The sequence below is a fragment of the Panthera leo genome, chromosome E3, assembly GCF_018350215.1.
Source record: "Panthera leo isolate Ple1 chromosome E3, P.leo_Ple1_pat1.1, whole genome shotgun sequence".
Lineage (NCBI taxonomy): Eukaryota > Metazoa > Chordata > Mammalia > Carnivora > Felidae > Panthera > Panthera leo.
This window is the reverse complement of record NC_056694.1, coordinates 9,355,529-9,377,743: the sequence shown is the minus strand read 5'-3', so window position 1 is coordinate 9,377,743 and position 22,215 is coordinate 9,355,529. Positions and strand designations below refer to the sequence as shown.

Here is a 22,215-nt window from a genome sequence, read left to right as displayed (position 1 = left end):
GTCCTTCCTGTTCCCTTCCAGGAAACAGCCAAAGGCAGGGAGGCCACTTGGGAAGCCCCTAGAGATAACGGTGGCCCAAACGAAGACAACGCAGTGGGAATTGCTGGGGCGGGGATGCCAGGAAGAGGCAGAGAGAAGCCCAGGGAATGCAGAGTCTGGGATGGCTCGTGGTCCTGAGGAGGGACACACAGAGGTAGGAAGTAATTATAGTCAATTATTTTTGTATACTACTTTATACAACTTCCACAAATATTAACTTGTTTGTTCCTCTTCACAGATTTGGGAGGTGAATCTCATTATCCCCTTGAATTCAGGTATTCTGATTCAAAAGCTGATGCACTCCACCCCCCCTCCCCCACTGCCCCATCACAAACTCTAGGAATAAACTCCTATGAAGGACGTCTGACTGTTAGCCGTGGTGTAATTTAGGGTAAAAACAGTGGTGGCTATAACAGAGTAGGTGGGATCTTTTCCATCCTCCAGACACACCCTCCACCCTTCTCCATCATTCTCCGTGGAGTAGGCTGACCTTTATGCACTGAATCAGGAGTCTCTCTGGTCAGGGCGCCTGGGTGGCTGAGTAGGTTAGGTGTCCGACTTGGGCTCAGGTCATGATCTCACCCTTCATGGGTTTGACTCCACATTGGGCTCCGTGCTGACAGCTCGGAGCCTGGAGCCTGCTTCGGATTCTGTGTCTCCCTCTTTCTGCCCCTTCCCTGCTCACGCTCTGTCTCTCTCCCTCAAAAAATAAATGAACATTAAGAAAAAATGAAAAAAAGAAAGGAGTCTCCCTCGTCCTCTCTACCCGGGACTCCTCTACCAGACAGCTGCTGTCATCTGGCCTTTCTTTCTTTCTATTTTTTTTTAATATTTATTCATTTTTTTGAGAGACAGAGCGCGAGTGTGGGAGGGCCAGAGAGAGAGAGGGAGACACAGAATCTGAAGCAGGTTCCAGGTTTTGAGCTGTCAGCAAAGAGCCCGATGTGGGGCTTGAATTCATGAACCATGAGATCATAACCTGAGCCAAAGTCGGACCTCAGGCAACAGAGCCATGCAGGCGCCCCTAGAACGTTTTTACCACCCCCCAAAAAGACACCATACCCATCAGCACTCCTTCCCCATTCCCCTTTCCCCCCACAACTTGGTGGCCACTAATGTATTTTCTATCTCTACGGATTTGCTTACACTGGGCGTTTCATACAAATAGAACCATGTGATCTGTGCTCCTGTTGGACTGGTTTCTTTCAGTGCACATGTTTTCGAGGTTCGTCTGTGTTGTAGCATGTGTCAGTCCATCGTTCTTTTTTTTTTTTTTTAATGTCTACCTGTTTTCGAGAGAGAGAGAGACAGAGCGCGAGCAGTGGAGGGGCAGAGAGAGAGTGAGACATAGAATCTGAAGCAGGCTCTGAGCTGTCAGCACAGAGCCCGATGCCGGAAGTCGGTCACTTAACCAACTGAGTCACCCAAGTGGCCCAGCACATCATTCTTTTTTACAGCCAAATATTTCTCTGTATGTACATGCCACATTTTATCTGTCCATTCATCAGTTGATGGATATTTGGGTTGTTTCCCCTTGGGGGCTAATTATGAATAATATTGCTATGCACATTCCTGCGTACATTTTTGTTTGAATAGCTGCCTTCTCTTCCCTTGGGTATATTCATAGGATTCGAATTGCTGAACCATCTGATAACTCTATGAATAACTTCTTGAAAAACTGCCATTGTTTTATAGTAATGTCACCATTTTACATTCTCCACGGCAGTGTATGAGGGTTCTAGCTTCTTCACACCCTCACTAACTCTGTCATTTTTTCCTTCCTTCCTTCCTCCCTTCTTCCCTTCCTCTCCCCCTCCCCGCCTCCTTTCAATTTAGAAATCCTACTGAGTATGAAGAGGTATCTCACTACAGTTTTGATTTGCATTTCCTAAATGATTAATAATGTTGAGCCTGCATTTATTCTGGAGAAGTGTTCAGTCAAATCCCTTGCCCAATTTTTCAGTTGGGTTGCCCTTTTGTTGTTGAATTATGACAGTTGTTTATATATTCTGGATCCTAGACCATTACCAGATTTGTGATTTACAAACATTTCTACCATTGTATCATTTCACTTTCTGGATGATGTCCTCTGACACACAAATGTTCTTAATTTCAGTGATGTTCGCCTTGTCTATATTTTTCTTTGGTTGTTTGTACTTTTGGTGTCAAAACTAAGAAACCCATATCTAATCAAAAGTCACAAAGATTTACACGTGTATTTTCTTCAGAGAGTTTTCTCCCGTTCCATCCTCTTCGTAGGGTCCTTTGATGCACAAGTTTTTCATTTTGATGAAGTTCAGTGTATCTCTTTTTTATTTTATTGCCTGTGCCTTTGGTGTCACATCCAAGAAATCATTGCCAAATTCAAAGTCATAAAGATTCCCCCCCTGCCATGTTTTCTTCTAAGAGTTTTATAGTTTTAGGGTTTTGATCCATTTTGAGTTCATTTTTGTATATCTTTTTTTTTTTTTCTTTTTGTACAAGATGAGGATCTGACGTCACTCTTCTGCGTGTGGATATCCAGTTTTCCCGGCACCGTTTGTCAAAAAGATTATCCTTCCATCAGGGAAAGTTGCCCGTGGGTCTTGGCACCCTTGTTGAAAATCCACTGGCCACGTATGTGAGGGTTTATTTCTGGGCTCTCTATTCTATTCCATTGTCCCCATGCCTGTCCTTAGGCCAGTACCACACCATTTCGATTACTATAACTTTGTCCAGACTCGTTCTTCATCCATCCTGCCCCCTTGCCCCCAACGCCTTCCCTGCCCTTTCAGGGTCTCCCGATCCTTCCTCTCCTCCAGAATGATTTCTACCACTCCCCTAATGTTGCTCTCCCCCTCCTTGTCCCCAGATCTTCAAGGGGCGCCTTGAAGGATTCTCCCCCTTGATCTCTCCCTTTCTCTCACTCTGCAAACCCACTCTGTCAACCATCTCATGGGCTCTGCCTCCACACTATACTCCAAACCCATCCTCCTCTCTCTGTCCCCACTGCTACCATATGTCTGACCATTGTCATCTTTCTCTAGGACACTGCGCTACCTACTGATGGGACCCCCTATTTTTACTCTTGTCCCTGCCACACAGTAACCAAAGTCACCTCCTTTTTTCCCGTTTTTATTGTTTTAAGTTTCCTTACTTTGGGGGAGAGAGAGAATTCCAAGCAGGCTCCACACTGTCAGCGCAGAGACTGATGTGGGGCTCAAACTCACGAACCACCAGATCATGACCTGAGTCAAGATCACAAGTTGGACACTCAACCCACTCAAGCCACCCAGGAGTCCCTCCCCCCTCCCATTTTAAATATTTTATTTGTATTCAAGCATTCCACAGAATGGCCAACAAGCTCTTGAGAAGATGCTCACTGCCCCTAGTCATCGTGGAGAGATAATTAACACTAAAATGAATGCACACCCACGTTGACAAAGACGGGAAGCAGTTGGAACTCTTAGTTACTGCTGGCAGGAGTATCAACTAAGAGAGCCACGTTGGAAAACTGGTGACCTCCAGTAACATTCAATTGGTGCTGTTACAGGTTTGGGCTCTCCAGGAAGCACATTCTGAGATAAAGATTAATATTTATTGGCGGAGTGCTCTGGGGATCAGCACTTAGGGAAAGGAAGGAAGCACGATTGTGGAAGAAAACTAGTGTGTCATGCTGTCTCAGTGGGGGCCTCAGCCAACCCTGGGGAGTTTGAAACCACCGTGATGATTTAGCATTGAAAAAAATGAATTTTTATCCCCCAGCATCTTTATGGTAGCACACTATTTCCAATCATTAACCTTGCTCCTCCCACGCTGCAAAATATTTTAGATATCATTCCATATTGATATATAGCTTCCTCGGTTTTTTGTTACATTTTGTTTTTAGGACCGTATAGAGTATTCCTTTGAAGGGCCAGACCGTAATTTATTTATTTTTTTAATGTTTATTTATTTTTGAGACAGAGAGAGACAGCATGAACAGGGGAGGGGCAGAGAGAGAGGGAGATATAGAATCCAAAGCGGAGCTGTCAGCACAGGGCCCGACGCAGGGCTCGAACCCACAGAGTGTGAGATCATGACCTGAGCTGAAGTCCGACACTCAACCGACTTGAGACACCCAGGCGCCCCCCCCAAAAAAATTTTTTTTTAATTAAAAAAAATCACTGATAACATTTTAAAAAAATTAAGTGTTTTGTTTTTATTTATTTTTGAGAGAGAGAAACAGAGCGCAAGTGGGGGAGGGGCAGAGAGAGAGGGAGACACAGAATCCGAAGCAGGCTCCAGGCTCTGAGCTGTCAGCACAGAGCCCGATGCGGGGCTCGAACTCACAGACCGCGAGATCATGACCTGAGCCAAAGTCGTTGGAAGCTCAACCGACTGAGCCACCCAGGAGCCCCCAGACCGTCATTTATTAATAATTCCTATGGCAATGTACATCAGGATGTCTCCATTTTGTCATTGCAGCCAACACCACAACGCATAAGACATTTTCCACTTTACATCTGTCGCTCAAAATACTAGAGGTGGAATTGCCGCTTCAAAGATATGCCCGTTCGTCATTTTGCAAAATGTTGTGAAATTTCCTTCCCCAGAAATTGTACCAATTTTCAATCCTCTCAGCAATGTGAACAGTGCTCATTTCCCCAACCTTTCTAAAGCATGAATGGGTCATGACTGCCCCAGCTTAACCCCTGTAAACTGCAGCGGTCACAAGATAACATCTCACCCCCCCCCCCCCCCCCACACACACACACACCCGCAGCCTGGGAGGGCTTCCACAATTTGGCTCCTGCCCACCTCACATTCCACGACGCACTGAAGCCCAGTGCTGGGGGAGATCCTGAAGATCACTGTAGAAACCTGGATGCCATGCAGAAGGGGGTGGGAGGGAACTGGCTTTCCGTCCTCAGTCGGTGGGGGGGGTGGGGGGGGGGCAGGGGAGGCGGAGGGGAGATGCGTGTTCAGGCACCAGGCTTGCTGCTGGGCGCCCCAACCTGTGAATGTGGAACAAGAGAACTGGGGAGAGATGGTGTGGCAAATGAGTGCCACGGAAGGCTGCAGTTACCTTACCTTGGGGTGTTGCCATCCAGGATTTGGGACCTAAACAGGACTACTCAACTGTTACGGGATTAAACCGTCTGGATGAGGGCCGCTTCCCGGGACAGCCAGCAGGTGGCAGCATTCTGCTTTGGGACCGGGCCTTTTCTCCATCATAGAGGAGCCCTGCACGGAGCTGTCCACCAGAGGGCAGTAAGGACGTGGCTCGGAGGCCCCAGGGCGGCGAAACCAAGCTCAAGTCGGGAACTGGCCGCCCACGTGGTTCTGCCCTTCCGCCATCCTCCAGCAACTGACGAGGCAAGAGAGGCAAGTGCGGGGCAACAAGGAGCTGCGCTACTCAGTGCGCTCGGGCTGAGAGGCTGGGACGCCTTGGGAGGTCCCCCCAGGGACCTGATGTCCCGCGCCCCTGGTGCAGCTCCCCAGCCTCCCGCCCCGCCCCCAGCCCTAGGGAGCCCTGCAAATCATTCTGTGCCTTTTGCAGACGTGCCCTGGGATGGGGGGCGGCAAATCCAGGACACCCCAACCCGCCAAGATGGGTGGTTAGCCCTGGTCCCAGAGCTGTCTCAGCTGTGCAAAGTGAGGCATCTGGTCCTTGTTTCTCAGCTCCTCAAACAACCATTTCTTCCCCACCCAAGGACACCAGCTGTGCAGAGGAGGGACTAGCAAGTGTGTCTGAGCACCCACTATGTCCCAGGATCTACTCCAGGTACCAGGCCATAGAGCAGGTCTCTGCCTTCAGGGACCTCACAGTCTAGTGACAGTGACAGAGGAGGAAAGATGAGAATAGGCAAGATAGTTTGGGACAGCAGCAAGCACACCAAACAAAGAAGTAACCGGGAGAATCTGGGACCTGGGGAAGGCCCTTCCGAAGGAGCATCCGAGCTGGAGACTTGACGGCTAGCAAGGAAACCACCATACTAGGAGCCAGGAGAAGAACGTTTCAGCAGTGGAAGAGCAGGTGCAAAGGCCCTGAGGCGAGAAAGGCCTTGGCCTCTTTGAAAAACAGAAGGAAAACCAGTGTAGTGAGTGAGGGAATGCATTCATTTCCTGTTGCCGCTATAAGAGGAAATTGCTACATTACTGAATTACTACAAACTCAGGGTCTTAAAAGCAACACAAATGACCACATCACACCCCTTAGGATGGCTACTATCAAAACAAAACAAAACAAACAAAGCAAAACAAAACAAAACACCAAAAAACCCCCAGAAAATAGCAAGCATTGATGAGGATGCAGAGAAAGTGGAACCAGCCCCTGCTCTTCGTTAGTCGGCATGTAAACTGGTGCTTTTGCCACGGAAAACAATATGGCAGTTCCTCAAAAAATTAAGAAGAGAACTGCTATGTGATCTAGCAGTTTTACTTCCAGGTATCTATGCGAAAGAATTAAAAGCTAAGTCTCAAAGAGGGATGTGTACGCCCCGGTTCTTAGCTGCATTACTCACGATAGCCACAAGGTGGAAGCAAACCCAAGTGTCCGTCCTCTTGGACCCGGTGAAAATTTCGTATATACAGAGAATGGAATATCATGTACCCTTAAAAAAGGAAGGACATTCTAACACCTGCTACAACATGGATGGGCCTCGAGGGCATGAGGCTCAGTGAAATAAGCAAATCACAAAACACACACACACTGTATGATTCCACTTCTATGAGGTCCCTAGAGTAGTCAAAATCATGGAGACAGAAGGTAGAGGGTGGTTATCGGGGGCTGCATGGAGCCGGGGAACGGGGGCTTAGTGCTCCATTGAATAGAGACTTTCAGGTCTGGAGACGGATGGTGGTGAGGGCTGCACAACAGTGTGAATGTTTTTAACACCCTCCAAACTGTGCACTTAAAAATGGCCGGGATGGTAAGGGTTAAGCGTATTTTACCACAATTTTAAGACTGGAGTGAAACCCCACAGATTTATAGTCTTGACAGTTCTGGGGTTCAGAGTTCGAAATGGACTTTACAGGACTAAAAGCAGGGTGTGGGCGGACCTGTGTTCCTTCTGGAGACTCTTGGGGAGAATCAGTTTCCTTGCTTTTTCCAGCTTCTAGAGATTGACTCATTCCTTGGCCGGCAGCCCCTGCCTCAACCTTCAAAGCCCATAGCTTTGACCCCTGCTTCTGTCTCCTTACCCTCTCTTCCTCTTGCCCTCCTGCCTCCTGAAAAGGACCCTCCTGATTCCATGGGCTCAGGATAACCTCGACTCCTAACTTCATCACGTCTGCAAACTAGCTTTTGCTGCATGAGATAGCGTATCGATAGGATATGGATATCCGGAAGTTAGGACACAGACACCCTTGGGGGCCATTATTCTGGCTCCCCCAGGGTATATAAACTGGCAGAAAGATAAGCTGAGAAAGATTCGCAGGGAATAGGACACAGATGCACCTAGGCTCTTATGAGTTGTAGCATAGCAGCAACACCTTCTGATTTACTTTTGTAAAAAACCACCCAATCGCACTTGCTCATGGATTTGATCTAGAAACTCCGTGTGTGTGTGTGTGTGTGTGTGTGTGTGTGTGTGTGTGTGTGTGTGTTTTCTGTCTCTCAGCCTCAAAGTCTGGCACCTGGAGAACCAGACACTCTCCAAGCAGGAAGAGAATGCCTGGTAGAACAGAGGCATCCCTGGGGAGCACACTTGAGGCCCGGAAGTCTCTCTGTAGACCAAGGGCAAAGCGGGTAGAATAAAAATGATTCATAGTCGGGCCCCATCCTCAAGGCTGACGATAGCTCTTCTTGGCTCATGCCAGTTCTCTACCCCCTGAGCTTAAGAGAAGGTCTTGGGGTCTTCTGGAGGCATAATTGGGAGAAAATGAGGAGGAGGCAGAGTCAGAGAGACAGGAGACTGTTGGAGGCTCCCTTGACTGTAAGATATGTGACATCACTACAGCTCTCGTTCTGCCAGGAGACCAAATGCACTTATCGTGGACCCCCCGCTAAGTGGTAAATGCATCAACCCTCCATAAAAGCCATCGACTTCTACTTCCAAGTGGATGCTTGAATATCTTCAATATTCTCATCAAGTCACCACATGGCCTCTGCTTGCACACTACTAGTGACGGGGAGCTCACTACTGATCAAGGCAGTTCATTTCATGGGTGGACAACCCAAACCGTCAGAAAGGTTTCCCTTGTGTCCCTTGGTCTCGCTGTCATTTCCACCTTTCTCTCTCAATCCTTCCCTCTGGAGTGACACAGGATAAACCTACTCCCTCACCTTCAGGAAAAACCGCCAGATAGTTAAGCCAGTGGTCAGGACCCCTGACGCTTTTCCAGAGAAATCTCTCTGGTTCCTTTCATTGTTCCTTGTCAGATATGATTTGAAGTCCGCCCACCCCTCCTGCTTCCTTCCTAATCCTGGTCCCTTTGGGTTAGACAAGCTCTAATTTCCTACATTCTCTTTCAGGGTCGGTGTCTAGAAGTAGACTCAGAACTCCGAGGGCTGCCTGACTGGCACAGAGGAGCTGGGACCACCACCCCCTTCCTCTTCTCAGGGCCTGGACCTGATTCTAGCAGCCCAAGTTCCCACACTCCTGATTCATATTTTGCTTCCTGTTGAGTAAACCTTAATTTTTATGCCCACTGCTGCACCATGAGAAGCATGAGTTAAATATACCCAGTGTTCATTTAAATGTGTCCCATTGATGGGGTGCCTGGGTGAGTCGGTCAGTTAAGCGTCTGACTTTGGCTCAGGTCATGATCTCATAGCTTGTGAGTCCGAGCCCCGCGTCCGGCTCTGTACTAACAGCTCAGAGTCTGGAGCCTGCTTCAGATTCTGTGTCTCCCTCTCTCTCTCTCTCTCTGCCTCTCCCCCGCTCATGCTTTATCTCACTCTCTCTCTCAAAAATAAACATTTAAAAAAATTTAAATGTGTCCCATTGCTATATGTGTGTATGTGTACACACACATACACACATATATACATATATATGTATATATAGAAAATCTCTGGAAAATTATACGGTTATATTTTAGTACTGAACACAAAGGACAAAAACAATCTCAGGTTCTCTTCCTGAGGCCCATGGGAACACAGGGCCAGAACTACAGAGCGGGCAGAGTAGGGCCAGAGAATGGACATAAATGTTCTGCACAAAGAGCGAAGCATTGTTTCTTTTTCAGTAGCCCGTGTGGCTTCGAGTCAAATTTACATACAGGTAGCAGTAGGCGGGATAGGAGGGGGTAATAATGAAAAGAGCAGAAAATTGGAGCTTGGTAAACCAGAGTCAAATCCGAATCCTACCACTTCCTGCTTGTGACCTCGGGCAGGTTGCCTCACCTTCTTGGGCATCTGGAATCAGGGAAACACATTCTAGTTGTCTACCTAAAATAGCTGTACTCTGGAGAAGCCGCTTGTCAGATTTGAAGAGTTGAAATAGACCTGAAGGTTAAGGTGTTTATATTACATTCTAACGCTTCCAACGTCATCTCCTGCCCCTTCCTCTCCAATCCAGCCACTGAAAGCCGCCCCGGCTGTACTCCCAGCCAATTATGGGCCTAGTAGTGGGAGGATCTGAGTTCGAATTCTGTCGGCTACTCAACTGAATTGCTCAGGGCCCTCCTTAGACCTCAGTTTCCTCATCGGTATAATGAGGATAAGCACAGATAAGGCAGGTGCATGTGTGTGCGCGTGTGCGTGTGAGTGAAAGAGCTCTGTAAACCGCAAGACACTGTAATCATTAAGTCTCTGGAGACGAGGCGATGGAATTCAAACCCGCGTCCCCCAATTGGTCCCGGCAGTGCACCTGCGCAGGCCCCAGGGTTGCACGCCAGAGGGCGCTGCTCCGACTCTCGGCGGCCAGCGCGCGCGGGAGGCTGGCGGCGCGAGCGGATTGGACAGCTCGACGCGGGGCGGGGCCGTGAGGAGGCGGGGCTTCCGGCCACCGCCGCCGCTGTTGCCAGGGGAGACAGCCGCAGGGAGGCGGAAGGAGCCCGGGACCAGCCGGCGCCGAGGCGTGGCGCAGGCACGATGGCGGCCATGGTGGTCTCGGAGCCCGGGCCTCGGAGCTGGTCCTTGTGTCCCGAGGTGCCATCCGCCACCTTCTTCACCGCGCTGCTCTCGCTGCTGGTGTCCGGGCCCCGCCTGTTCCTGCTGCAGCCGCCCCTGGCGCCCTCGGGCCTCTCGCTGCGGTCCGAGGCCCTGCGCAACTGGCAAGGTGAGCAAGCAGGGGCGGGGCCGGGCCGCGGGGGCCAGCCCTCTTCCTCCCACCTCTCCCGGCGCTCCCAGTGCCCGAGCCGCGGGCTACGCCTCCGGCCACTCCATCCGCAGCGTCATTCTCCCCATCCTGTGAACCAGTCCCGTTTCCCGCGTCGTTGTCCCTCCAGAGTCCCATCTTCCCATTACTCCATCTGTAGTCCTAACCTACCCGAATTTGTTCCCTGCCCTGGCGCCACCGGCCTGGTTAAGGCCCCACACCCGTTCCCTAGCAAACCGGCTTCGTTCACCCATTGCTCGCTCTCCGAGGAGAAGGATTGTTTCCTCTCCCTGTCCCGTCGCATACACACCTCCTAACCTCCCCACTGGCAAAAAAATGTCTCTCTCGCCTTCATCAGGACACTTAAGCATCCTCTGTGGCCACCCTCTATAAGCGTCCTGGCCTCTTTGGGGTTTAGAACGTCTTCTGCTTACTTGCGTGTATCTTAATCCTGACTCCCTACTCCCAGCTCATGGGAGGGGGGAGGCATCTTGTGCCTTGGGAAAGGTGTTTGTTTTCTCTAGGTGATTGAATATAAACATCCGCTCATGAGAGACATTCGTAGTCTTTGTCTCTTCCCCCGTTCTTTTCTGGGGAGGAAAATGGGAAATTTGTATAGCTTTTGTTGTTTTGCAAAGCACACACTCATGAGCTTTAATCTCCATCCTGTGACGTAGTCTTTGTTATTCCCCATTATTTAGCTGAAACAGGCGTCAATAGGGAACCGCAGAGCTATTAAGTCTTGCAATTGAGACAGGAACACGGGTTTTTTATTGTATGATGTTTGGGAACTGGAGCCTTGAGGGTGTATTATGATACCCAAATCATATAGAGTAACTTGTAGAATCTTCACACTTATACTTGGAATTTCAGTTTATACTTGGAATGGTTTCAACAAATCATAAAGTACTCATCAGATCATGAAATTTTATAGAGATGGCCTGAGGTATATGGTTGCCTCCCACCACCACCCTGGATACACAGAGCGCATCCTCAGAGATATTTAAGATGTCAGGGTAAACCGAGCTCCCCCTTTTTCCCTTTAGCTCACAGCTTCTCTGAGTGTGGGGTTCGTGGGCATGTGAGTATCTGACAGATAAGAGACCTTTGAAGTCCTCAGATGTAATGCTATCATTTTAAATGAAGAAACCGAAGCTCGCAGGGCCCATGACTTGACTGAGCTTCAGCCAGCCTGGACATGACCGAGCCAAGATTCCACTTCAAGCCTTTAGGCCTCCAAGGTTCAGTATCACTACTACCTCACCAGTCCCCTCCTTCACTTTAGTGTTTTGGCCTGGGGGGACATAAAAGTACATAAGAAGTGACTGCTTTTAGAAAAATAGGAGTAGTATTCTTTGCTGACCTACTGCCATAAAGCATTGCTCTACCTGTAAGGTTGGGTACGCACTTTGAAGAAAGGTGTCTGAGTTCTATATTTTATTAGTGATAGTTTTATAATCGTTGCAGGTGCAAAATAATTCACGGTCCCTTTTTTCTTCTCTGAACAGCCACTATGGAAGGAGAGGTCAGGATTACAGCCGAGGAGACTGGCACACAGAGTGTTAAGTGATACCCACTCAAATCCACCCTGAAGCTGTTACAATTAATTAACCCTCAAACTGCCCGGTGAGATAGGTCAGTATTAAAACCTAAAATAAAAAATTAAAAAGGATTATGAAGCACGTTAACAAATTCCCAGACCATCCCGTGCTAAAAAGTGTCTTTTTTTTTCCCCCCACTTGGAAGCCAGTCACAGACTCGCTCCAGGTCTGGGGAAGAGAGCGAGGACTGGATGCCACACTTCTGCTTTGAGTCTTGGGTCCTTCAGTGCTGTCTCCCACTGCCTTTCATGGCTCCTGGCTGATTTGCTCTGGTGCTGACAGCCTGCCACTCCCCCTTCCCGCGGTGGGTTGTAGCCTGGCTTTCCCTCCGGTAGAGCCCCTCGCGGTCAAGCCTCTAACCCTGTCCGTCCCCTCTGCAGTTTACAGGCTGGTGACGTACATCTTTGTCTACGAGAATCCAATCTCCCTGCTCTGCGGTGCTGTCATCATCTGGCGCTTTGCTGGCAATTTCGAGAGAACCGTGGGCACCGTCCGCCATTGCTTCTTCACCGTGATCTTCGCCATCTTCTCTGCCATCATCTTCCTGTCGTTTGAAGCCGTGTCATCGCTTTCGAAGCTGGGGGAGGTGGAGGATGCCAGAGGCTTCACCCCAGTGGCTTTTGCCATGCTGGGCGTCAACTCTGTCCGCTCTCGCATGAGGAGGGCCCTGGTCTTCGGCATGGTTGTGCCCTCGATGCTGGTGCCGTGGCTCCTGCTCTGTGCCTCCTGGCTCATTCCCCAGACCTCCTTCCTCAGTAATGTCTGCGGGCTTGGGATTGGGCTGACCTGTATCCTTCGCGGAAGGGAACTGTAGGGTGGTGACACGGCCAGCGGTGAACCACGGTGGAGGGTCTGGGCGGAGGGCGGAGGTAGAGCCGCGGGCTCCGGTGTAGGTAGTCCAGGTTTGAACTTCAGCTTTGAAACCCATGTGGTCTTGGGCCGGTCACTTCCCTTCTCTGGGCCAGAATTTTGCCGCCTGGAAAGTGTCAACATAGCTAGCTTTCTTTTCATGCCAGCGTAGCACTGCCAGTTAGTGAAATATTCTGACTTGAGGTTTTTTCTTCCTCGTAAATGGAGGCATAAACCCTACGTTTGGCTAGTTATGACATGAGTTTTCATGGGAAGAATCTGAGATGCCCATGAGCTGGAGATGTTCCATGAAAGGAATAGGAAATAGGTTTGTTTGGGTTGGGCTGGGTTGGGTTTAGTCTTTTTGTCAGAAGAAACAATATTTAAAATTTATTTTTAATGTTCATTTTTGAGAGGGAGAGAGCTCTTTCTCTCTGCATGCATGTCAGGGAGGGGCAGAGAGAAAGACACACACACACACACACACACACACACACACACACACACACAGAATCCAAAGCAGGCTCCAGGCTCCAAGCTGTCAGTGCAGAGTTTGACACGGGGCTCGAACTCGTGAACCATGAGATCATGACCTGAGCCGAAGTCGGACGCGTAACTGACTGAGCCATCCAGGCGCCCCCAGTAGAAAATTTTTTAAAGACAGGCAGGGTCCTATGGGTGGTTAAAAACTTAGGATAAGCCTTACAACCCTTGTATAAATATTCTGGCCGTTGCAGGGGTGGGGGGGGGAGGGGCATTCTAAAATACAATGTGGGTTACCTTTCTTTATTGTTTAAAAAAACATTTTTTGGGGCGCCTGGGTGGCTCGGTCGGTTAAGCGTCCGACTTCGGCTCAGGTCACGATCTCGCGGTCCGTGAGTTCGAGCCCCGCGTCGGGCTCTGTGCTGACTGCTCAGAGCCTGGAGCCTGTTTCGGATTCTGTGTTTCCCTCTCTCTGACCCTCCCCTGTTCATGCTCTGTCTCTCTCTGTCTCAAAAATAAACAAACGTTAAAAAAAAATTAAACAAAACAAAACATTTTTTTAAGTGATCTCTATGCCCAACATGAGGCTTGAACTCACAGTCCCGAGATCAAGAGTCTCATGCTCTACCAGCTGAGGCGCCAGGTGCCTCCATGTGGGTTACTTTCTTCAACATTAGAAATGGTTAGTGTTGGAGGTTGAATAAGGTACATTCTTAAGATATTTTTCTTTTCTTTCAGTTTATTTATTTTAAGAGCAAGAGAGTGCTTGAGCAGGGGAGGGACAGAGAGAGAGGGAGAGAGAATCCCAAGCAGCACAGAGCCTGACACGGGGCTCAAACTCATGAACCGTGAGATCATGACCTGAGCCAAAATCAAGGGTGGTTTGCTTAACGCCCTAAGCCACCCAGGCACCCTCTAAAATCTCTTTCAATGTGTGATTCTATAAGCTATTAGGGTAGGTAAATATACATTGATCACATAGTTCTTATTTATCTTATTTTAAAAATTTAATTCATTTATTTTGAACCTTTTTTTAATTAAAAAAATGTTTTTAATGTTTATTTATTTTTGAGAGAGAGAATGCAAGCAGGGGAGGGGCAGAGAGAGAGGGAGACACAGGATCCAAAGCAGGCTCCAGGCTCTAAGCTGTCAGCACAGAGCCTGACATAGGGCTCGAACTCATGAACCATGAGATCAGGACCTGAGCTAAAGTTGGACGCTTAACCAACTGAGCCACCCAGATACCCCTACATTGCTATTACTTTTGTTTCAAACAGTCAGTTATATATTTTTTAATTTAAAAAAGCAGCGTTTACCCACATACTTGCCATTTCTAATTTTCTTCATTCTTTTGTGTGGATCCAAGTTTCCATCTGGTATCATTTTTCTTTTGCCTGAAGAACCTCCCTTCATACCCATACCCCCCAGTAGGTACACTGGTGACAAATTCTCTCAGCTTTCAGTGCTCTGAAAATGCCTTTATTTCACCACATACAGAATTCTGTTCTTCTCTGATCTTCTTTCACTTTTAAAGATGTCATTGCATTACTCCTGGTTAATATTCTTTTATCATGAGGAGGCAGTAATCATTTTTATTGTTTTCCCTATATAATTCGTTGTTTTCCTCTGGCTTCTTTCACAGTTTTTTATCATTGGTTTTCAGCTGTTTAATTTTCATGTACCTTTGGAGTGATTTTCTTTGTTTTCCTTGCTTGTAGTTGGTCACTGGATCTTGGATCTGTGAGTTTACAGTTTTCATACAAGTCTAAAAAAATTATCCTCGTTATGTCTCCAAGTATTTTTTTCTCTTCTACTTTCCCCACTTCTTCCAGGGTGCCAATTAAACATATGTTAGACTACTTAGTATTGTTCAGTGGGTCCCTGAGGCTCTGTTTATTTTGTATTTTTTTTAGCTTTCTTCCCCCTCTCCATTTCAGTTTGGATATTTTCTATTCCATTGCCTTCCAGCTGGGTGATCTCTTTTTCTTCAGTGTGTGCCCAGCTGTTAAACCCATCTGCTTGGGTTTTTTCCCCTCATGTTGTATATTTCAGCTCAGGAGGTTCTTTTTTTTATATATATATAGTTTTCATTTCCATATTAGGATTCTTCATCTGTTCCTTCATTGTGTTTTCCTTTAAACCCTTCATATACTTCCGTATAGTAGCTGTTTGTAAAATAGCTATTTATAGTAGCTATTTTAAAACATTTTGTCTGTTAACACCATCATGTCTGTCATTTCTGGATCTGTTTTTGACAGATTTTCCTGCTGATAATGGACCCACTTTCTTGCTTCTTCACGCGTCTCGTAATCTTTTAGTTTATACTAGACACTGCGAATGCTGTGGTATCCAGGGCCGAGTTGTGGGTTTTTTTCTTTTTTTTAACAAGTGTTGATTTTTTTCCTGATAGGCAGTTCATTTATTTGGCAAGGCATTACCTTTCTGGGAGTCTCGTCTGAATGCCCTGGTGTCAGCGAGGTCTCTTTCCCCTGTGTGGTTAGAACTCGAGCATGTCCCTGCCCCCTGTGAGCTCCCTGTTGTTAAGCGAACAGCTCCCGGAGAGTTGTTCCCTCAGTAGCTCAGTAGCTGTTCTTCGCCTGGCTTGAGGCGTCTTGGCCTGTGGGTGTGCACATTGGCATTCAGCTAAAGACTCGGGGAACCCCATGCATGTTTCTGGAGCTCCTTCCCAGAGCACCTCCCTTCTCTCCATTACTCTGATCTGGAAATCCCAGGCCCTTTTTCCTCTCTGAATTCTTTATCTATCTCTTCAATTCAGAAAAAAAAAAAAAAAAAAAAAATGCTCTTCTCTGCTTGGATTCCCCTTCGGATGCTGTAGTTTGGAAAGTGCCTCCAGGCTGAAAGCCAGTTCCATCTTGAGGCTCACTTAATTGTTTCCCTTTTCGTAGGTATCACAGTCTGGCAGTGTTTGCCGCTCAAAGTCTGAAGGCAAGTGTGTAAAATGTTGTATCCTGGCTCACAGTTATCTATGGTGGGAGGACCAGTCTGGCATTGGGACTTCCGCAGAGTCAGAGGCAGAACAGACCTTTGAGGTCGTTCTGAAGTCATCAGCCGCGACGACTTTGAACTCCTTCACAGCATCGCTTAATGCTGGAACTCAGCATTTGGAGATGTACTCCTCCCTGAAAGAATTTAGTAACACGCAGGGGGCATTTTTGGTTGTCACAAAGACTAGGTGCTACTGCCCCTTAGTCGCCGGTGGCCGGAGCTGCCGAGGGAAACAGTCGAGCCCCACAAAGAACTGTCTTGCTCACATTCCAGCGAGGAGCGCTGGCTTGAGGAACGTTCTCGGTGCTTCCTTACAGCCTTCCCTCCATCCCCACCCCCTCCCAGCTACTGCTGCTCCCCACTTAGGGTTCAGCATGCATGTCACTTCCTAGAGAAAGTCGTCTTGATCTCCCTAGACTAGCTTAGGGTCCCCAGCCTGGTCTTCCGGATAATCCCTTTCTTATCCCTACTGACCCTACCCTAGTGACTTACCCCTTGCCTGGCACTCCTCATTTCTTAGTTCCTGGAAGTAACAGACGTTCAGTAAACATTTGCCGAAAAGATGGATGGGTGGACAGACGGACAAAAGCTGAATCTTTATGACTGCCTAGGCAGTGGTGGGTTGACACGGGCCAGACGGCCAGAGTGCCGTCACACCACTTGTTTGGGGCGGTGACAGTGTGGGGGAAATTGCTGCCGAAGAGGCCCACGTGAAGCTCACTTGGTCACGTTGAGGCAAGGTGCCTTCTGTTTGGGGACAAAGTACAAGATGTCAGTCCTCCCAGAGGGTGCTGGGACAGCCTCCTGCCTCATCCCACTGCAGGCACAGAGGCGTGTGCCAGCTTGACGGGTTGCAGGAATGACAGGGCTCAAGGGATGGGCTGGGTGAGGTGTTGGCACCGATCTGCCCCCCCACCCCCACCCCCTGCCTCCCCCGACGGTTGGTTCATGTTCCCTCTGAGGTGCAGGGAATAGAAACTCGACTCTTGGTCCCCCCGGAGCTCAGGCTGGTGGCAGAATGAGCGCTAATCCCCCTGCAGAATAAACGTGGGAACCTGTACTCTGTGAGGAGTGTCCGGCCCGCCTCCCTCGAGCTGCCTCCACTTTCACTTAATATGTCGACCTCAGATGGCCTCACCTACTGCTACTCCATCGACCTCTCAGAGCGAGTGGCCCTGAAGCTCGACCAGAAGTTCCCCTTCAGCCTGATGAGGAGGATTTCGGTGTTCAAGTACATCTCGGGCTCTTCAGCCGAAAGAAGGGCAGCCCACAGCCGGAAGTAAGTTACAGAATTCTTGGAGCTTATTCTTGAAGCAATTCCAGGGCTTGTAGAGAGAGTGTGGCTGGCTCAGTATCATGGGAGAAAGGGCCAGGGTGTGGGCAGGTCCGGGCCCAGAACACTCGTGCACGAATGTCGTCTGAGCACTCGGGACTCTGGCCAGCCGGAATGGGAAAAGCCTTCAGTCATCCCGACTGACTTGTGACAGACTGTGGGAGGGAGTGGCCCCATCTAGCGTTGTCACCAGCCTTCCGCACTGACGAGCACCCTGCACAGGTCCAGCCGGGCCCTGGGCAGGGAGCCCTGGTAAGAAGCAGACAGTCCACACACAGCTGACGAGGTGGCTTGGACGTGAAACAGCACAGGGCCTGAGAGGCAGAGTTTTCTTGGCCACCCGGCAGGAGGTGAGGTTTCCAGTCTTCTGGTCCAGGCTCACTCCACGGAAGGTGCCAGGCAAGCCGCCCAGGCCCATGTAGTCTCACTCCTTCCTACCAGAGAAGAGGACCAAGGAGTTCGAGAGTCTTTCTCTAGGTGTCAGGGGGATAGGAGAGCCCCGTCTTGAGCTAAGGTCGCTGCTTCCAGGCCCAATTCATCCCCTTTCCACTGTTCCCCACTTCTGGCCTGTGGCTGCCTCCATGCTTAGACTTTACCACGTAGGAAGTTTTCTTTCCTTCAGTGGTCTCCCCAAAGGAAACGACTCACTGTGAAGTTCAGATGCTTTGCCAATGGCCCTTTTCTACCTTCAACCAGCTGTGGAATAGATTCTGTGCTCTGGCCTGACCTAGATGCAGGGTTTCGGTTGACTTGGAAGCTGCTCTTTGTAGCTGATTTCAGGAGGTGGATGCCCCTGGCCTTCACCAGCTCAGGGCCCTTTGGCCATTTCCTAAAAAAGGGGACATTGGCAGGGGAGGGCACTGCTGGGGAGTACTGGGAAACCTAGAAATGCGCATGCACCCAGTTTGCTTCAGGCAGGTGATCCCTGGGGTCTAAATGTGGGGGAGAGTGTTGAAATTTAGGTGTATTGTGGCTTGTAGGCTTTTCATTGTTGTTCTCATAAACTCGAGAGGGGACTTAAGGGGCCTTTGGGTGCAGACTTGCACCCTGTGAGGGAACCCTCCTTTCAGACAGCTGAGGGCGGTCACCCGGCATGAACTTACACCCCCCTCCCGGCTGGGAGCTCATCATGAATGAGAAAGTTCTCCCATGCTGAAGCGCAGCTGCCTCTCTGTAACTGGGACACTTGGGTGGTACATCTGATTCTGTTTCATCACGGCAGACAGATCCGGGTCAGGGAGGTGATGATCCCCCAGTTCTTTCCGCCTTCCTCACATGGCATGGCATACGGTTCCTCATTATCCTGGCCTGGTACAGGCACCCGGGACAGAAAGTGATGTTTCAGATGTCCTGACGGGGACACTGGCATGACAACATGTGTGTTTGTCTTGGCAGTTACGCGGTCTGGACAACTTTGCGTCCTTGGAGGCTCTTGCAGAACTTCTGGTGGCCCAAATCCTCTGTTCTTTTTTTTTTTTTTTTTTAACGTTTTATTTATTTTCGAGACAGGGAGAGACAGAGCATGAACAGGGGAGGGTCAGAGAGAGGGAGACACAGAATCCGAAACAGGCTCCAGGCTCTGAGCTGTCAGCACAGGGCCCAACGCGGGGCTCGAACTCACGGACCGCGAGATCATGACCTGAGCTGAAGGCCGCTTAACCGACTGAGCCACCCAGGCGCCCCCCCAAGTCTTCTATATTCTTAAGAATCCCAGAAGTGCCATTAAGTGCTTTGTTCCTGTACTTAAACCGCTGATTTGTAAAATCAGGTTCTTTTTAAAAATTTTTTTGATGTTTATTTTTGAGAGAGAGAGAGAGAGAGAGTGTGTGCAAGCAGTGTAGGAGCAGAGAGGGAGACAGACAGAATCTGAAGCAGGCTCTAGGCCCCAGCCGTCAGCACAGAGTCTGATGCAGGGCTCGAACTTACAAACCATGAGATCATGACCTGAGCCAAAGTCACATACTTAACTGATTGGGCCATCCAGGCACCCCGTAAAATCAAGTTCTAACTGAAATATCTACAGATTCAGTGCAATCATCCACCACAAACATCAGTGGTATTGGCAATCATTGTCCATATTTGGAACTGCGCCGAAGTTCAGGCTGTGTCTCCATTCGTGGTCCCAGCCACATGGTCTGTGGTGGGGTCTTTAATCTCTGCATGGGCAGCTCCAGACATCTGGCTCGATGGTTCCTGCCGGCCGGGACTTTGAGCTATGAGTCTTCATTCCTGAAGCCACAGGTGGAAAACCTCACAGCAGACAGGGCCTGGGCCCAAGCCCTGTGTTACCCATTAGAGCCCTTCTGCCCTTCCTCCCTTAGAGGTTGGTCTGTTCTCTTTGGGTGCAATTGCTGAGCCGGCCACAGGCACACTGATGACCGTGATCCGGTCCCACCTTCATCTCATCTGGGTGGCATAGTCTGTGAGCGGTTCCACCTCAGGTGGCCTTAGGAGCTCAGCGTCCCTTCATCCTACAGGCTCACTGCAGGCCTGTGAATGGGCGCTTCCCTCTCAGGGCATTTCCTGGCCGGCTGAGATTAACCTTCCTCCCCACTTGGTGCTCAGAGCTAGTTATAGAAAATGGCCAAAGCATGTTGTCCTATAAAGTGGTACGGTGATCCCAAGCTTTTCTCATGTACGATGATAGCTGGGGGGCCTTGGCATCACCATGGGAATGACCATTTTCTCTCTTGTTCCTTTCCAGGCTGAACCCTGTGCCCGGCTCCTACCCCACGCAGAGTGGCCACCCTCACCTGTCCCCGAGCCACCCTGTCGCCCAGATGCAGCATGCCAGCGGCCAGAAACTAGCCCCCTGGCCAGCCTGCGCTCCTGGGCACATGCCCAGCCTGCCTCCATACCAGCCGGCCTCCGGCCTGTGTTACGTACAGAACCATTTTGGCACAACCCCTAACTCCTCCGGTGTCTACCCGGCTACCGCGGGTGCCTCCCTGGGGGTCCAGCCCCCCACCCCTCTCAACTGCCCTGGCACTGTGTATTCTGGGGCCCTGGCCGCTCCAGCGGCTGCGGGCTCCAAGGAGTGCTCAAGGGTCCTGATCCCCTGATAGAGAATCTCTAGGGAAGTTCTCTCCCATCTTGGCTTTCTGAAGAAGGTCCTCTCCGAGCTGAGCTAAGATTTTCTTGACAAAAAATTATTTATCAAACACCTCTATGTGCCAGGCTCTGTGTCGAGTATTTTGATATATATCCTATTTCAACCCCGTTCATCCTCACGACAACTTTGTGAAGTGCGATTTAGCATCACCAGTTTACAGACCTGGAGGGCGAGATGCTCTGCAGCCACATGAAGTCATGTAGTTTTTGTAGCGGCACGTCCAGGCTTCTGGGCTCCGGGCCGGGGCCCCTCCCACCTGCCGCCCTGCCTCCCTGCCTCCCAGAGAAGGCCTGGGAGGTGAGGGTCGGCAGCGACTGCCAGCGGCCAATCCTAACTCTGCGTTTCCTCCCTGTGTGTGTGGTGCTCTTGGTTCCAGTGCCCGCTTGTCTGTGTCTACTCTTCGGGAGCTCCCAGCTGCCCTGCCGGGCAGTCCCCAGGCCCGTGTAGTATTTCTCCCCTGCAGTGGCCCAGCCCCCGCCCCAACCTTGTGCCCAGGGGCGGTGAGGTGGGCCGCGTGAGCCACAGCAGAATGCTGATGGATCCATAGTGTTGATTACCTTTGTATAAAGAAACAACCTCCAACCTGCCGGTGGTGTGTGGTCTCTTCATGGTCCGGCCGGGGCCGGAGAGAGCAGAGCTGGGCAGCAGAGGAGGGGGGTGTGACGGTGAAGGGGAGAGGTGGATCTAGGTTGAGCTGGGCAGACGACCTACACGTGGTGGGGACCCGACGTGGCCGGGGTGTGGGGAGCGGGGGAGGGGCAGCAAAGGTGGTGGGGTAGCCGGAGGCGGAATCGGGCAGCTCGGACAACCGCGAGCTTGGCAATGGCAGGAAGCCACCGTGCCCCTAGGGATCAGCTGCAGGCTGGGACCAACAAGGAGGGCTGCCTGGCAGGACCTCCTCCGAGGGGTGAGGCGGGCACTGGCTGCACTGGCATGCGAAGCCAGAGGCCTGAGAAGAGGCCAGCTCCTCTGCCCATTGTCTCATGTACCGTCAGGGCTTCCCACGGACTAGATTAGCCAGAACCCACCGGCGAGCAAGCCCAGGAAATGGAGTTTGCAGGGGTCAGTCCCTCTCATGGAAGGCAGGACAAGGACAGGGCTGTGCCTGAGCCCGGAGGCACCTGCCCAACCTGAGGGCCGTGGCTTCTGATCCATGGCTGGAGCTCCTCCCTGTGGTCAAGAAAGCACGCCAACTGGCAGGTGTGTTCATAGATTTTACAACGCATGGCCTTCATTTATTCCAGGAGCTGAATGGCCTGCTCTGTGCCGGCTTTTTAATGGGTCCTGGGTATGAGAAGTGGATAAGGCACACCCACAAGTCCGCCGAGCCGTGGGGGCCGGGCAGTGACAGGCACACCCTGGGTGTGTGGGGACACCCACACACAGGGGACAGACTGTGAAGAAGGTTTCACTGGCTGAGCAGTTGGGTGTCTAGGCCACAGCTGAGAGTTGTCTGCAAGCATAGAGCGAGTCTGGCAGGGCCCGGCTTGGGGCCTCTGTTCAAGCACCTGGGGCACTGGTCCCACGGTGTCACTCAGTGAGTGCAGTCTTCTGTGTGTCTCTGCA

The 22,215-nt window shown here is 50.2% G+C and overlaps 1 protein-coding gene across 1 annotated transcript; it reads left to right on the top strand.

Annotated features, from left to right (window-relative positions):
- The first annotated feature begins 9,963 nt into the window (after nucleotides 1–9,963).
- RHBDD2 (rhomboid domain containing 2) lies at nucleotides 9,964–21,236 on the top strand. Its single transcript, XM_042922083.1, has 4 exons — nucleotides 9,964–10,226; nucleotides 12,247–12,654; nucleotides 17,333–17,483; nucleotides 20,242–21,236. Exons 1-4 carry the CDS (start codon nucleotides 10,040–10,042, stop codon nucleotides 20,597–20,599), a joined length of 1,104 nt encoding a protein of 367 aa, XP_042778017.1. The 5' UTR covers nucleotides 9,964–10,039; the 3' UTR covers nucleotides 20,600–21,236.
- Nucleotides 21,237–22,215: the final 979 nt, after the last annotated feature.

Coding starts and splice junctions, on each gene's coding strand:
- RHBDD2 (XM_042922083.1), top strand. CDS start 10,040: ATGGCGGCCATGGTGGTCTCGGAGCCCGGGCCTCGGAGCTGGTCCTTG. Junction 12,655..17,332: donor GCTTGGGATTGGGCTGACCT/GTATCCTTCGCG, acceptor TGTCGACCTCAG/ATGGCCTCACCTACTGCTAC. Junction 17,484..20,241: donor AGGGCAGCCCACAGCCGGAA/GTAAGTTACAGA, acceptor GTTCCTTTCCAG/GCTGAACCCTGTGCCCGGCT.